Raw genomic sequence first — 17,171 nt, forward strand, 5'->3', positions numbered from 1 at the left:
ATGGTAGCCAAGCCAAATCTTCATGATGTAGAGAAATACATCTTCTTTAATTTCAGACGCTGTGATGGAACTGAGAAAAAGACATTTAGAGGCAAAGGGACCTTTTGCATCCCTTAACTCCCCACATATTATAACCCTCAAATGCACATGTACACTTTCTCTCTCTCTCTCTGTCTCTGTCTCTCTCTCTCACACTTAAAAGTTTTATTACCATGTGTATATTCTCTGATTTTTATTCTATTCCATATTTTTGTGTTCTTTTTAAATGCTGATGATAAACCTACTAAATTCATTTCAAGACTCACACTGAGTCATGACCCACAGTTTAAAAAACTCGAAGTTGTCTTAGGACATGAAGAGAACCTAATACTTGAAGAACAAGGACATTCCATCTAAATTAAAATAGGCTTTATTTTATTTCTGGATGACAAGAAGAGCAGTTTTATTGTTGAGGACTCTCCTATATATTTTTATTCCTACATTTTGGTTACGTTGGTGATGACAGCTGATGACTCCTTTCCAGCCAGCAAGATGCCATTTTCTGCATTAGGCTCATAGTCTTTGGAATCCTGTAGATGATGTTGGTTGTATACAAAATAATGGTGACTCAATTCTGATTTATCAAGCCCCTGGAAAATTGACATAGTTAATGCTTTTCTTCAGTACTTTTGGAAGCTTGATCCTTTTTGAACTGATTCAGTTCCTTCAGGTTTATTTGCTTGTATAGTTTTAAGTGGTAAATTAAAACTTCCCCATATTTACCAGTTGGTGTTGGTAAGACTTTGAGTTGACCATGTCTTTGGGTGATACTTCTCTTCTTTTATCAAACATATTTTGTAAGAGCCAGCAACATTTCAGATTAATTTTTTCAGAAATTCCAAAACTAGATTCCTAGTCATCAAAAATGGTTCATCAACTTTCTTATAAATCTGTGGTCTTATGGGAAGGAATAGTATTTTTCTTACCATTTTTATTGCTATCTCCCCTTTACCTCCTAGATTTTCTGCAATAACCCATATGTATATTTGAATACCAGTACCTAGTAATTTAGCTTCTCTTAAATGGCTCTCTTCTTTTAAAGTTTTTATTTTAATTCCAGTTAGTTAAGATACAGTATAATATTAGTTTCAGGTGTACAATATAGTGATTCAATCATTCCATATATCACCTGGTGCTCATCACAACAATTGCACTCCTTAATCCCCATCACCCATTTTACCCGTCCCTCCACCCCCCTCTCCTCTGGTAACCCTTGGTTTGTTCTCTAGTTAAGAATCTGTTTCTTGCTTTGTCTCTCTCTTTTTTTCCCCTTGCTCATTTGTTTTGTTTCCTAAATTCCACATGAGTGAAATGATATGGTATTTGTCTTTCTCTGACTGACTTATTTCCCCTAGTGTTATACTTGCTAGCCTCATCCATGTCATTGCAAATGGCAAGATTTCATTATTTTCTTTGGCTGAATAATATTCCATTGTATATATACCACAGCTTCTTTATCCATTCATCAATCGATGGACACTTGGACTGTTTCCATGTCTTGGCTATTGTAAATAAGGCTGCTATAAACATGGGGGTGCATGTATTCCTTTGAATTAGGGTAAATACCCAGTAGTATGATTGTTGGATGGTAGAGCAGTTCTATTTTTAACTTTTTAAGGAACCCCCATACTGTTTTCCACAGTGGTTCCACTAGTTTGCTTTTCCACCAACAGTACACCCATGTTCCCTTTCCCCTATGTTCTCTCCAACACCTGTTGTTTTTAGTGTTGATTTTAGCCATTCTGACAGGTGTGAGGTGGTATCTCACTGTGGTTTTGATTTGCAACTCCTGATGGTAAGTAATGATGAACATCTTTTCATGTATCTGTTAGTCATCTGGATGTCTTCTTTGGAAAAATGTCTACTCAGGTCCTCTGCCCATTTTTTAAATTGGATTATTTGTTTTTTGGGTTTTGAGTTTTATAAGTTCTTTATATCTTTTGGATACTAACAATTTATCAGATATGTCATCTGCAAATATCTTCTCCCATTTTGTAGGTTGCCTTTTAGTTTTGTTGATTGTTTCTTTTGCTGTGCAGCTTTTTATTTTGATGTATCTTAAATGTCTCTTAAGACTGTTAATTGAGACTCTTACAGAGTTATTTCTCAAACATCCTGATGGCCCAATATATTATTACTATTCAATCACACACCCCACCTCCATTTTGCGATAGGACTTAAGCATAAGTGAGATAGTATCTAATTGATTTTATTTCTCATACACCAGACTTAGAAATAAATTTCATCATGATGTTACAGTACTTGTCAGGGCTTTTCTGGGGAAGATTTGAATACAGACTTGCCAGTTGTTTCTATTTTGATAAAAATCCCAAAAAATAAAAGAGTAGTACGTGGAAACTCTGGTAGGCATTCCATGCAGAGGTGATATAACCTTTGTAAAGATCCAATTGGTGAACAGCAAGGTGCTTTTTATAATGAGGATTGAAATTAGCAAATGAACATTTGTTTTTCAAAAACTACCCCTGTCACTGACATAACAGTAGTTTTGTTATGGTAGTCCAAATTTCCATGCTTGCCTTGGGCTTTCCATCATTCTGTTTTTAATTGTTTTATAATAATTTTCCCCTGTATTTCTTTTAAATGGAGTCACTCAATTAATAGTGCCATCCTAACGTTGTTCTCAAATCAACATATTAAAGTAATTATTTTGGGATTATTTTAGAAATTTAAAGGAGAGGGCTATTTAATGCAAATTTATATTTAAGTAATTCACAACATTTCTGTTACAAATATCATTGTACTTAGTAACCACTGGGATGAAGTGGTTCACTTGAAACTGATTTCTTTCACCTCACAAAGTTGATTGAAAAGTGAACATTTTGGTAAGGCAGATATTTAGAGTGGGGATTTTTTGGGTCCATGTAACAGACATATTTGAGCTAGAATGAGGTATGAATGTTTGAATCTAGAGTCCTCAGAATGTAATAGTAGATCATTTCCCCCTTTTTATCCATATTTCTTCATCTAATGGGTTTTAGATATATAACTAATGGTTGATACAACTTCTTCCCCACTTTATCATAAACTTGATGTTCTTTTTGTTTCCCCTTGTTTTAGTCATATTGCTGTGACTTCTTTTTTGTCTCATTCTGCTTATATATGACATCAAATAGATGTTACTCTCTGGAAAATATGGTGGATTAGAGTCGTTTAACCCAAGGCACGTATCTTCCTGAGATCTTGGGATAATCCCAGCCTCTTGTATAGTGGTGATAATTCCATCTTTGGAAAACATTCAAAGAATTTGGCCAATATTATTGTTCTGATTCTAATACTCTTACTATGTATTTATTATTTATGAATTAGCACCTTCTGTTAGCTGTCTTCTCTGTATTTTATTCCAGAACAACCTTTGCAGAGTTGGTGGTTGTTAAAACAAACATGAGGAGTCAATGATGGAGTTATTCCTGCCCATTGCTCCCACCCCTCACTTGAGGTTTTCCAAGATGGCCAAAGTTGCAGAGTGTTGCTGGAGGGAGGTTTTGTTCACTGGAGTGGAGTGCTTTCCTGGGACAGTTCTGCTGAATTTGCAAAAGCTCATGTAACATTCTGAGGCTACACCAGGAGTTCTGAAAGCACCGTTGAAGTCCTTAAACATAAATACCTTGACTTGCAGTTTGTTGTGACAGGGGGTCAAATCCTCTGTGTGTGTGTGTATGTGTGTGTGTGTATTTCAAAACAGTGTGGGGCAGAGAAGGGTGTGAATATATACCAGCAAAAGAAAGGGGACCATTTACAAATACCTCATATGATCTCTATTCACTCTTTTTGAGTTTAAATCCCTCATTACTATTGTTTCGTTCTTTAGTTTCAAAAAATGTAAGCTTCCAGACCTTGCCCTGCACGTCTTACTTCATATGACCTAGTTGTCCCACTTGCAAAATGTATTTTCCCTTAGGCAAGTACACCTCCCCTGTCCTGAATAAATTCACCGTTGAAATTTTGTCAGACTTTGAGCTGGTTACTTAAACTGACTCAGCTTCATTGTCTTAGTTTATAAATAAAGATCATAATATCTGTAATGGTTAGGACAATGTTAGCTGTTATAAGAGTTAATTCCCAAATTTTCAGTGGCTTACCATGATAGAAGCTTATTTCTCAGCATAGTTTGAGGTGGGTGTTCCTCACCAGGGGCCTTTTCTCACGGTTTTAATCAAGGACCCAGAGTCCTTCCATCTGTAGCTATTCCCTTCTCTAGGTCCTAGGAGCCCGTTCATTGAACTCACAATAAGGAGAGACATGGTGGCAAAAGTACACAGCTTCTTACCCACCTTACTGCTGTTCACATTCCAAGAACTAGTCATGTGTCCATAACCAATTCCAGAGGTGGGTGTGGGGGATACTAGAAAATGTAGTCTCTAGCTGGGCAGAGTCTTCTTAGCAGCAACGCTATATAGTATGTAAAGAAAGGACAAATCTTTGATGGTCCTTCACTCAACTCTGCCACATCTGTCTTGTACATCTTTTTTTTTTTTTAAAGATTGTATTTATTTGACAGAGAGAGAGACAGTGAGAGAGGGAACACAAGCAGAGGGAGTGGGAGAAGGAGAAGCAGGCTTCCCGCGGAGCAGGGAGCCCGACGCAGGGCTCAATCCCAGGACCCTGAGATCATGACCCGAGCCGAAGGCAGATGCTTAACAACTGAGCCACTCAGACACCCCTGTTTTGTACATCTTATGTAGGATTAAATATACTCATGTAGACAAGGACAACTGACTTGGCAATGAACTCTTTCCTAGAGAGGAGGTATAGTGAGTGAGTATAGGTATATCAAGTTTTCCTGATGTGATTAGTCCATGGCTTTTTATTTTAGGAAGAAGTATTGTTCACTGCTTGAGACTCATAGGATTCAAACACCAAAGTCCTTTGCCAAGTATTAGTGGTAATACATGCACAGGGCATGCTCAGCTTTAGATGCTCTTCTCATGAAATTTAGAAAACGGATATTCTCATTACCTTCACGTGGTACCACGGTGGGTTTCTATGGGAATCTGGAGCTGAAAGCTAGTCTTCAGGGACTCATGGCATGATTGTAAGTCTGAAAGGACCTTCATCCCATGAGTCTGGCCATTCCAGACTCAAATTCCCACGTTAGTCCCTCCTTCGGGATAAAGGTTTCCAGCTTCCTTCTTAAACTGTGTGTGACATAAAAAGGCTAATAAATTGGCCCTTTGTAATAATAGCTCTAATTGGTGCTCACTTTGGTCAGACAATCAGATGGAAGAGCTCAGTCACTAGGAGAACCTGGTGTTCCCTTTTGCATACAAACACTCTGTCATGGGCAATGTCTTGAGCACAGTTTTTGCATTTCAGAGCTGTCGGTGGAATTGGGCTCAATAAAGTAAATGCTAGTAGGGCCTGTGTGAATCATTTTAAGATCTGTCTTGGAAAAGCTTTCCGCCCCACCCCCCCCCAGACTAAGGTATCACGTTATTTGTAAATTTCTTATTCTAAAGTATGGAAGAGTTTCTGAGAGACTCTGCTTTGATAATTGGTAATTAGATAACAATTAGATATTATATCTGGGAACTAGCACTTACCAGAATTTTCAAGAATTGATCTCCATGAATGAGAGATTGTATCAGACAATGCTGTGGACAAATAGACACCATCTTAGGAGACGTGTTCTTAAGTCATTTGTAATATTACTCCCCTGATCTGCATCTTATGATTTCATTCATCTTCAGGGGAAAAAGGTATTTACGTGTAGGGGTAGAGGAAATAGGCTACTACCCATATGCTTTTGGGTCTGACTGTGTGCTTGGAGCGTCCTTAAATTCCTGCTTTTACTCATTGCAAAAAGGCAAGTGTCTCCAAGCCTGTTTGGCTGAGTCCTGCCTGCCCTTGCCCGCTTTGGTCCATCTCACTGCTCACTCTTGCAAATTGTGCTGCTCACTTAAAAACACACGTCTCTGCATTACTTCCCTCGTGATTTTATTTTCTTCTTTCCATTATTCTGTCTTTCAATGTATATGTCTCGACTAATGTCCTTTTCAAACACGCAGTTTCTGCTTTATTTCCATGATTTACATTTATCAAAATCCATAGGTATTTTAGTAAAATTATAGACTGTAGTTCTTCCTATTGATGTCTACATCCTGCTGAATAACCATGGCAGGTTTGGAATAGCTTGTGTTTTAATTTACAATAAATATTTGAGTTTAGATTTAAATCTCTCTAAGAATGGAGTCAGAGAGTAATTTTACTTTTGAATTAACATAACTTTATATAGATAATTGATTCAAATGGTAGAAAATTTAAAAGTTACAAAAGAGCATCTTGTAAAATATCTGTTTTGCACTCTATTCCCTTGTTGTCCAGTTCCCCTCCTGGCAGAAAACAAATGGTGTCTCTATTTCCTTCCAAGGATATGTGTGTGTATGCATTGGATTTTTTAATTTTTAAAAGAAATTATAGTATTCTATACACACTATTCTGCTGTCAGGTTCTTTTTTTCACACCTTATAATAGTGTTTTTTTCTCAGGGCTTACAAGTTGTCCATTCTTTTAAACACTCATGATATTCCCTTGTTTGAGTGTCTCATAATTTATTTAACCAGTTCTCTACTGAATATTATGTAAATGTTTTCAATCTATTACATATCGTGCTACAATGAGTAACCTTACACTTACATAAATAACTCCGTAGATATGCAGCTTTTGGATCTTTGCTAATTTGATGGGTAAAAAAAAAAAAAAAAAAAAAAAAAAAGGCTACCTCAGTTATGAAGGAGGTTGAGTTAGGTATTCCTAGAAGAATTTAATGAGCTTCTCTGTCTATTCTTTTACTTTGCCCTTATGGGATATTTTTAAATGTTTTTCTTAATGGTTGATAAGTGTTCATTATATAACAGAAAACTGGCTATATGTCTCTGATCTGTGTTGCAAAGCCTCCCCACCACTAGCTTTGGTTTGTCTGTTTGCTGTTACAAGTTTTCTGTTGGTTTGCTTATTTGTTTAGGTCTATGTCTTACAGACTTTTTGATATGAGTATTATCATATGTCTCATATATTTTATATCATGGTTTTTAGTTTTAACTGTAATATTTTAAAAACTTTTTTATTCCAAGACTATAAAAGAATTCTGCTGTGTTCTAATTACTTTGTGGTTCTATTTTTTATGTTTAAATTGTTGATCCATCTGGACCTTGTTTTGTTGTTAGATGCATGGTATAGATCCAATTTTATTTGTTTATTTCCAGATGGCCACCCAGTTGTCCCAGCACTTTTTCTTGAAAACCCATCTTTTCCCTGCTAGTATGAAAAGCAAGCTTCATCTCACACTATATCTCTCTGTACAAGTACACTTTTTCAGTAGACTAATGACTTCGTTTCCTTAACAGTGCTGTCTGTCTCTCCTTCTACCATTACGTTTCCGTTTTTTGTTTTTATTTTATTTATTTATTTATTTATTCATTCATTCATTCATTCATTCATTCATTCATTCATTTATTTTAAGTAGACTCCATGCCCAATGTGGGGCTTGAACTCATGATCCTGAGATCAAGAGTCACATGCTTTACCAACTGAGCCAGCCAGGTGCCTCTCCTTTTTGTTTTGTTTTGTTTTTAGAGTTTATAGTATGTCAGCCAAATAAGGCAGAATTCTTTATGCAAAAGCCCTGATAGACAGAGGTCTTTATGGTTTATAACTGACTTTATAGTGACTGCCTTCCTTTTGTATAAGCCACAGAATTCTTTTATTTCATGAAGGTGTACAATTAATCCCTACATAATGCTTTCCCATCACCTTAGGACAGTAGTTCTTAATGTTGGCCTGAGATTACTTCAGGAGCTTCAAAACAGGCTCATACCCAGAGATTGATTGTTATGGGTTGACACCCCTACATTAAAAACAAAAACAAAAAACCCCAGGTTACGGGAGCAGAAAGTGCTGAAAAATATAGGTATAGTCTATTTTATAAAATGCCTCCACTGATACAAGGATAGACTCTATTTTTATGGATTTTCTGTATAGTTCATTCTTTCTAGCAATTCTTTGTTCCAGTTTATCACCATTTTCTTTAGAAGTCTTCACAAGACTATTGTTGCAATTAACCAATAAGATCTTTGAAAGCTTTTTCATGTGACAGATGTTTACTGAGTACCTATTATGAATCAGGTGCTGTGCTAAGTGTCTGGTGTGGAATGGGGAACAAAACTATTGCTTTGAGAAACAAAGTGTTTGTGTCTAAACAAAATCATCATTAAACTAGGGAACTACCACATTATAAGGCAATGGTTTATATCATAGACTCTATTATATGGAGTGCTACAGAGTGCATTCCTTTCAGAATAGTTTGGGAAACCTATAATATATTAATTTTGTCCTTCAGCTCGATGGTTTACTGTGGCTTGATATTACAGTTTAGTTGATAGAATATCTTATCCAGGTTTGAAAATATTCTCAAATTTGCTTTTTTTTTTAAGATTTTATTTTTAAGTAATCTCTATACCCAGTGTGGGGCTCAAACTTACAATCTTAAGATCAAGAGTCGGGTGCTCTACTGACTGAGCCAGTCAGGCACCCCTCAAATCTGCTTTCTAATAGGTACTTCTTGGAATAATCCTACAGATAGATTTCAAAGTGCTAGTTTCCCATACATATAAATAAAATTGAAATCATAGATATGTGACTAGAAGTTAACACATATGAATTGTTGCTTTTACTTAATAACATTGGGTATTGCAATACTAAGTTAAACAAATTGTTTTTAAGGCAATATTGTTACATTGAGAGTTGGTAAGAATTATATGGTGATAACAATATAGCAGTATCCTTTAGTGCAAATTAGTGTACTAGATGTTGATTTTTAATTGTCTGAAGTACATTTTCCCCTAAAATACAGTAACTCTAAAGGAAGGAAAAATCCTTAATGACTTATAAAAGGTTGAAAATCTGGTGTATTTATTTCTACTTAAAAATACATTTAGATCTTCTTCCTGTAAAATAATGTAGGAACCCAGAAACTCAGTAAAACAGGTGATCCAGAAAACATTTTCCCATTAACTTTCCACTTCTAGGCTGTATCAGTGATGGACATTTAAACTTTTCCTAATATTTTCCCCTTAGTTGTTTACTTTTTGCTTTTGAGTGTGAAAAATGAGTGTCCTGACATCAGGGAGAAAATTCTTTTTTATGCTATTTTCATATTCTGTAATTTTACTTCTGCTAGCTTTTTGAGAGAGTTACTCAGTAAGAGTCACCTACCACTGATGTTATTATTGAAAAGAATGAATATTTCTTAGGGGTTTTTACTTTTTTGGAAGGGGGGTAAGCACTATTTGGCTTATAGACCCTAAAGCCTTGCACTTAACATACTCCTCTACAAGCAATAACCCTAGCCCCCAAACATCCATCCTAATTCTAAAATATGTTTGAAATGAAATGATATAAAATGGCCATCCATGCTAAAGTTAGTGTATTGCTTCAGTTGTGTAAAAAAGAGGGGAGGGTACCGGTTTGTCAAGTGGCACAGTGCATTAAAATGTAAAAATGACTTAAACCTATTTTGCAAACAAAGAACTAGGGCATCTTGGGGCGCCTGGGTGGCTCAGTCGTTAAGCGTCTGCCTTCGCCTCAGGTCACAGTCCCAGGGTCCTGGGATCGAGCCCCGCATCGGGCTCCCTGCTCCACGGGAAGCCTGCTTCTCCCTCTTCCACTCCCCCTGCTTGTGTTTCCTCTCTCACTGTGTCTCTCTCTGTCAAATAAATAAAATCTAAAAAAAAAAAAAAAAAAAAGAACTAGGGCATCCTACTTCATATCACAAAGATATGAGGTGACACAACAATATTTGCCGTATGGAAATAGAAGGAAAAATGTTCTCGGCCTTTCCTAAATCACTCTTCCACCACAGGTTGCTGCACCCTCTTCTTGTTCACATGGGAATTTTGTCCCACCACAAAGACAGAGAAGCTCATTAATCTTTATCTTCATGAATCAGTCAGATCCCCTAGAATCTTATTCACATGCTTTAAAAAAAAAATTAAAAGGGTTGATTTATTTATTTGAGAGACAGAAAGCGCATGTGCGTGCAAGCATGTAAGTGTGGGGCAGGGGCAGAGGGAGAGAATCTCAAACAGACTCCCCACTGAGCGGTGACCCCATTGTGGGGCTTGATCTCATGACCCAGGAGATCATGACCTGAGGGGATAGCAAGAATCCGATGCTTAACTGACTGAACCATCCAGGCACCCCTTCACATGCTTTTTTGATCCTAAAATTTCTATTTTTCTTAAACTCGTTGACTCTAAGATACCTGCTGTACGGGATTTAAATACAAATCTGTCCTCCTTACTGGATATCATGTGTATTTTAATTCATGGATTCATTTATTCATTCATTCTTGGGCCCTCACACACAAAGCTTTTGTGGCATGATACACACATTTTAACTACGTATCAGAGTGTCTTCACTTGCCACTTCTTTTGATGTAGCATCGCTGTACATCCAGTAACAATGTTACATTGCAAGCAAGAGAAAGCAGTAAACAGAACTAAGGGAAGGAAGGATCTGGCTGTCAGTATAAATGTAAATAGCAGCTGTTCCATTCAAACTGTTTTAAAAACTACCACACGGTGAGAGCTTTGCATATAATGGGCCAGAATCAGGTTTTAGCATAAAATTTAGGAGACAAGCTGCCACCCTCCTGTTTGCACCGTTTCACTTCTCCCACTACTGCACAAGCGGTGGAGGACAAATATATATGTAATAGTGTCTGTGAAAATGTTACCCAAATATCTTTCGGTGACAATATTGCAATATGCAGATATATCAATATACATAACTCAACATAATGTACGAAGATGACACTGTGAACGGGTTATTGTGTTAGGGGCAAGATACTTGTAGTCTCAAGATCACATGAGCTTATCCTCAGTCATGTGCTATGGCCACTGTTTCAGATTTTATACCTCAATTTTGAAATGTCTTGAATTATCTCCCGTCTGTCATTTTTCTAGCAAAAGTGGCCATCCTATATGGCATTACGATGTCTTTTTTTTTTTAAGATTTTATTCATTTGCCAGAGAGAGAGAGCACAAGCAGGGAGAACTGCAGGCAGAGGAAGAAGGAGGCTTCCTGCTGAGCAAGGAGCCTGATGTGGGACTCGATCCCAGGACCCTGGGATTATGACCCGAGCCTAAGGCAGATGCTTAACAGACTGAGCCACCCAGGCATCCCACAATGTCTTTTTTTTTTTTAATCTTTGTGCCATTTTTTTCTGCCAAATATGCACACATTTTCTTTCCTAATCAGTTAGGGGGATAAACTACTGGTAATAAGCACTTTAAAAATATTTCCTGTACATTGCAGCTTTATCTAAAACCGTGACCCTTCAATAACTAGCACTTCCCAGACTCATCAATATAGGGACCCTTTCCATGTAGTTATGTCCTCTTCCTATTTAGAATGGATGGCTAACAAGGATGTTTCCTACTACATGAATATGAAAATCTTAACTAAAAACCTGCCACTGCTTTGAAATGAGGGAGGGGGTTGGAAATCATTGATCTGTAATTCACAAGACATTATCTGATCTAATTCCCCATGTTGACCCCCTTCTCCCCCTTGGAATGTCTGTAAAACACTTTATCTGTTACACTCATGTGATACGTGTAGTACAATGGCTTTATTATGTATAATAGCAACATAATGTCAGTAAACATGAGCAGATGATAGTGTTCATATAGGTTGCAATGTAAATTAGAAAGTGCTACTAGGGTGTTTTTTGCTACTATTATGGGGATGATTGTCATTGTCCTAGAAACAGGGACAGCCCTTTTATATCCCTCATTACTCCTACATAGCACTGCACCTTGAGCAAAGTAAGTGCTCGGTATATGTGCAATAAGAGCTTGCTTTTTTTTTTTAAGTTTTCATGCTCAGGTGAAATTTGACTTGAGCTTTAAAACTACTATTGTTTTCAAGGTTGAACTATATTGCCAAACCTTACTTCGCAGATAAGCCATTTTTACTTCACTTCTTACCAATTTACTCAGATTTAAGATGTTTGTGAAAGGCTAAAAGTTATTTATGATTTTATTATACTTAAAAAGCATTGTGTTTTTACTAATGTACATATGAAGCATTGTGCACTGTGCTAAGAGGTACTGAAGCCTACTATGAAGCCTGATGATGCTGGTACTATGATCACACACTAGCGTCCTTGCAAACATAATGGTACGAAATTGATAACATTCACTGCTCTCCCCTTTCCAAAGTGTTGCAGGTTCTTTGGAAAGTTATTTGGACCCTTTGTCAATATTTTGATAGATCCCCTGGGAAAGCTATCTGAATATTTCAAATATACTAAGGATAGATTGTAGGTCGATCAACAACAGAATGGCAAGCCCATGGAGCTTTTTCCCTCGGGCATTAATGTATTGGATCTGAGAAGCTAAACTGGGCTCAAGCCTCTAGGGAAGTCAAAACTCCTAAATCATTGTTCTTGTTTTCAGCTTCAGTTTTTCACGTACATCTGCCTGGTAAGTAGCTTCTCTGTTCCTCAATTTCTCCTCATCCTACTCTACCCCCACTCCAAAAGTCCTTTCCCTAGGATTATTTAGAATAAATAGGAAAAAATGATCCATCTGACCACAAGGAGGGATGAGGCTTGAGGAAAATATAAAGTGCTACTCTTACTGAGTTTAGACATTTGTGGAAAACTGACTTTTATTGTCTGCCAACAGGAGAAGCTTTACACTTGGCTCGGGATTTTGGCTACACTTGTGAAACAGAGTTTCCAGCCAAAGCTGTAGGAGAACATCTTGCCAGACAACATATGGAACAGAAAGAACAGACAGCAAGAAAAAAGATGATCCTAGCGACCAAGTAAGCAGAATGGGAAGTCTCTATATGCCTTCTCTCAGGTTTTCCATTTTCTTTGAGTGAGGGAAAGAGTCTAGAAAGTACCAGTTCTCTAAAGCAGAGGGTCTCAAGCTTCAGCAGCTAGATGTACTACACAAGGACATACCCTCACCCCCGGCCTTGCACCCAGAGCAAGATTTACAAACTATCTTTGTTTAGTGATGATGAAAGTTTTTAGAAAACCTCTCCAGAATATGCAGGAGTTCTTAGGAGAAAAGTATGTTTAGGAAATGTAGATTCCAGGCAAATGTGTCATTAGCTGCTATGTGATTCGGTCGAAACCACTCACTGCATCTTAACACATGAGGGTGAAGATCTTAAAACACTATGAATGTTTGGAGAATATGACAAAAGAGGACCCAGGTGTGTGAGAGGTAACATGGAGACCTCTGGGGCCAAGAATCACCATCAGTGTCCCTATCTTTTCTGGTGTATAATTAAGCAAATAATCCCTATACTGTCTCATCTCCTGTGGTGATACTGTCGAAAAGAAAAGGTATAATGTATGTGAAAGCTTCTGAAAAGTGTAAAGTTCAACAAAAATGTGAATTAAAATAATGACAGAGATGACATAGGAAAGGGGAGCTTGCATAAGATGAGTTCAGATTCCCTCAAACTTGAAAGTTCTTTGATAAGGAATGGAAGAACTACCACTGAGTGTGTAAAAACCCAACAGAACAGTAAATGCTGCTGCCAAGTCATGTTCAAATTTTTAGAGAAAAACTTTTCAGGCAATAGCTAATTCTTGCTCTCTTTATTAAAATAAGTTATGCTACATAATAGACTATTAATAATCTTATCTGATTTCCTAACTGTATGTTCAGAGTTTAGACCTAATAGTCCCAGGTGGGTTAAGTTATTTTTTCTAAATTAGTTTCTTATTTGGGAAAACTTTCAAAGAGACAATATAAAGTAGGTAAGTGTTAAAGGCGTTGTTTCTCAGAAACTGATGGAAAAGGACTTCACAACAGGTTGGCTAAAATTTAAATGGCCTCAAAATGCATAAAACCAAAACTAAATACTTCTTCTACCTACTTCTAATGTCACATAGGTCTTTTTTTGTTTTTACAAGTTTAAGGGTTTAAATGGGAAACCTACCACCCAACAGAGAGAAGGAAAACAAAAGATGGTGGCAAAAGGAGCAAAAGGGTAAAACAATGAAATGAAAGGGAAAGGACCAGCAGAGAAAGAAAATGAAGAACAAGGGTTAGAGAAAGAAGATTAGAAGGCAGCTATAAACTGTGGATTTAAGATTTCGGGATAGACCTTATTCTGTGCAAGCTCCTAAAAACTTGCTGGTAGAAAGAGCTGAACCTGGATTTTTTGTGTGGCTAATCTCCTGGGGGATCTTTCTTTCTGTTTTGCTTCTACTCTTGCCCTCTTGCAAGGCAAGACCCAGAGGGGTCTTCATCAGTAACATTTTAGTTTCTCCAGGAGACACTGAAAGTCCACGTAGTCAGTTTGAATCCTTAATACCATCTGGGGAGAACTATAAAGACATGTTACAGATCAAGAGAAGAATACACTGCTAGAAGTTAGGTAGTGTCCTCCAGGTGTTCCCGAAGCATAGTATCCTTCTAGCTGGCAGGATTATACAGATTTTCCCAATATGTGTACCCATGTGACACCTCTGAATGACAGTGTTATCCCCAGATACAAATTATCCAAGAAAAGACACCTTTATATTTTCTGCCTCAAAAGTAGTTGGTTATAGTTTCATCATGCATATTCTAAGACTTTCACTCCCTAATCCAGAGAAATCCTTCTTTTTGTCCTCCTTTCCCCAGGATGGTTCCATAGCTGCCCATCTCTACCACCCACAGCAATGCCACCATTAACATTCAGAACACAAGTACCCACTTTCTGGAGAGTTCCCATACTCTATTTAAATGTCTGTGCGTTCAAACTGATGTGGAGATTCTGTTTTCACTGAAGTCCAGTGTTAGAAGAACTTGAGGGGATTAAGAGAAGTACTTCCATATTTGTCAAAGTTATGCTGAGACGTCTATTTTAGAGTAGTGGATTCAACTCAGGAGTACTATTTTCCTTTTACCTAGGATCTCAATAATGTCTATTTTTAGATGATATTTGGGACATTGGCTTCATAAAATATGGTGAGAACATGTACTTTGATCCTTCTGCCCATAGCTGGACATTTGCAAACCATTAAATAATCAAGAATTGGGTTCACTGATTCCAGTTACCTTAGTTTATATGAGTAAATAGGTCATAAACATCTAGAAATTAAGAGACAGGCTGTATAATTTTTTTTTGTCTTTTTGGTTGTGTATATCCGTCCATCTTCTTATAGACAATGGGAAACAAGAATGAGAGACTATGTAGTCATAGCAAATATATACAAGACAAGTAGTCATCAATGTAAGTGGATAAATTAAGGGATGTGTAGGAATAACATGCTTTTTCTGCAATATATGAATGGATCCAACATATGTTCTGAGAAGTTTCTAATTTTCTAATAGTAAAGCTTTGGATATTTTCAATTAAAATGCTCAACGTTGAAATTAAGTAGCCTACACGGATACTCATTACATTCTAGTTAGCTCATCTTTGTTCACAAGACTGTGACAATTGCATCAAAAATCATATGAAATTCAAAATCATTGGATGAGAGATCCAATAACTGATCTGCATTGTTGGATTGGCTTACATGTTTCTCTTTTAACTCTATGAATAACAGATTCAGTTGTATTTAATTATTTTGCCAACTGCATAATTAAATGAAAGGCCCATTGACTAAGGGTCGAGCTTCCTAATTCCTCTTAATTTCTTGTGTTTTGTTGATTAACCAAATACGTTGGTGTAATTAGACAGTTATATAGGAGGGACAGAAACTGAATTAGACCATTTTTGAATTCTAAAAATGTACTGGACAAAACCTTTGATTCATGGAAAACACATTTAAACTTCTTCATTGAATTTAGGACTAAATATGCTTAACATTTGATCTGCATCAGGGTAAAGGAGAATCGTTAACATGTTTTAATTGTTACTATAACAATAATTGTCAAAAGGAGAAACACAGAACTTGAAATTCAGACATCAGCTTAAAAATTATGTCCTTAAGGACAGTGACGTAAGTGATAAAGTTAGAATTTGTGATTCACCAAAGATCATCTTGTGTTACATAATTCATAATGTGACATTTTGTTTTGAGAAATGAGTATTTCTTATTGTAGCCTTATAAATAAAATTTTAAATGAGGACAAAACTAGTCATAAAAATAGTATCTCTGTAATTGTCATAATGAGATGATGATCATAATTGCCTAAGGGGGACTACAGAATTGTTCTCTGTTTTTAAGTCAAGAAGCTGTCCTAAGTCAGAATTAAGAGCAGCAGAATCAAATACCAGAGGTTGAGAATTCTGCAACTTCTCCCGATACAGCTTCCTGTGTAGTGTAGCTGAATTGCTTAGCACAAGTTAAATTTTTCCACACTTTGTCTTTTCCTCATTTCTTCATCCCCTTTAAGTTTATTGTAACTTGCTATAATGTTTATACAGTAAGGAAGTTGATTTACCAGCTTATAAACTATTTTTTTCAATTATCCAAATAATTCTGATATCATACCACAAGAACTAAAGCAACATTTCAACCTTTATTTGAATTTTTAAATATATTTTAATCTGGTATAAAATTAAAAGACTCATCTTTAAATAGCCCCAATATATATATATATTTTTTTGTAGTAATGGAGCATACTGATAGTCTATCAAATAGTAATTTATATTGCCAGTCTGAAAAATGATAGCATGAATCTGGATTTAAAATATTAGTTAGAACTTTCCTAAAAAATAAAGATAAGAGTATATTTAACTCTATTCAGTAACACAAAGCACAACAGATAACGATGCCCTACCAAATGGCATCACTTGATGCCATCGACTGGCATCAAAAACTTAGTTTAAATTGCTATTAAAACATAGGCAATACACCTGCAAGTCAATCAACTAAGTCTCTAACTCAGAACAGAAAAAGTGATAAATTCAGATCAAATATTCTCAATGAAAGTATACACATGCAGTTGTTAAAAGCATGCATTTAGATGCTGTATCTCAGAGACTAAAACATTAGCTGGAGGATATGGACGATCCTGTTTGATTTAGAGCAGATAAGGGCCATCTCTGGTTTTTTGTTTGTTTTTCCTCTCCTTATGACCCACTTTTACTTTCAACTGTGTTCACAAAGAAAAGGGCAAATTCTATAAACTCACACAATATGAAAA

At 36.5% G+C, this 17,171-nt stretch overlaps 1 protein-coding gene across 1 annotated transcript in view; it reads left to right on the forward strand.

Moving 5' to 3' along the window:
* Positions 1–17,171, forward strand: part of TFAP2D (transcription factor AP-2 delta) — a 61,161-nt gene that overhangs the window by 16,955 nt on the left and 27,035 nt on the right. The window contains exon 6 of the mRNA XM_034990830.1: positions 12,750–12,891. Coding sequence (XP_034846721.1) covers positions 12,750–12,891 — 142 coding nt within the window. The remainder of the gene's footprint in view (positions 1–12,749; positions 12,892–17,171) is intronic.

This window comes from Mirounga leonina, unplaced genomic scaffold, assembly GCF_011800145.1.
Source record: "Mirounga leonina isolate KUSES-001 unplaced genomic scaffold, KU_Mleo_1.0 Mir_53, whole genome shotgun sequence".
Taxonomy (NCBI): Eukaryota; Metazoa; Chordata; class Mammalia; order Carnivora; family Phocidae; genus Mirounga; species Mirounga leonina.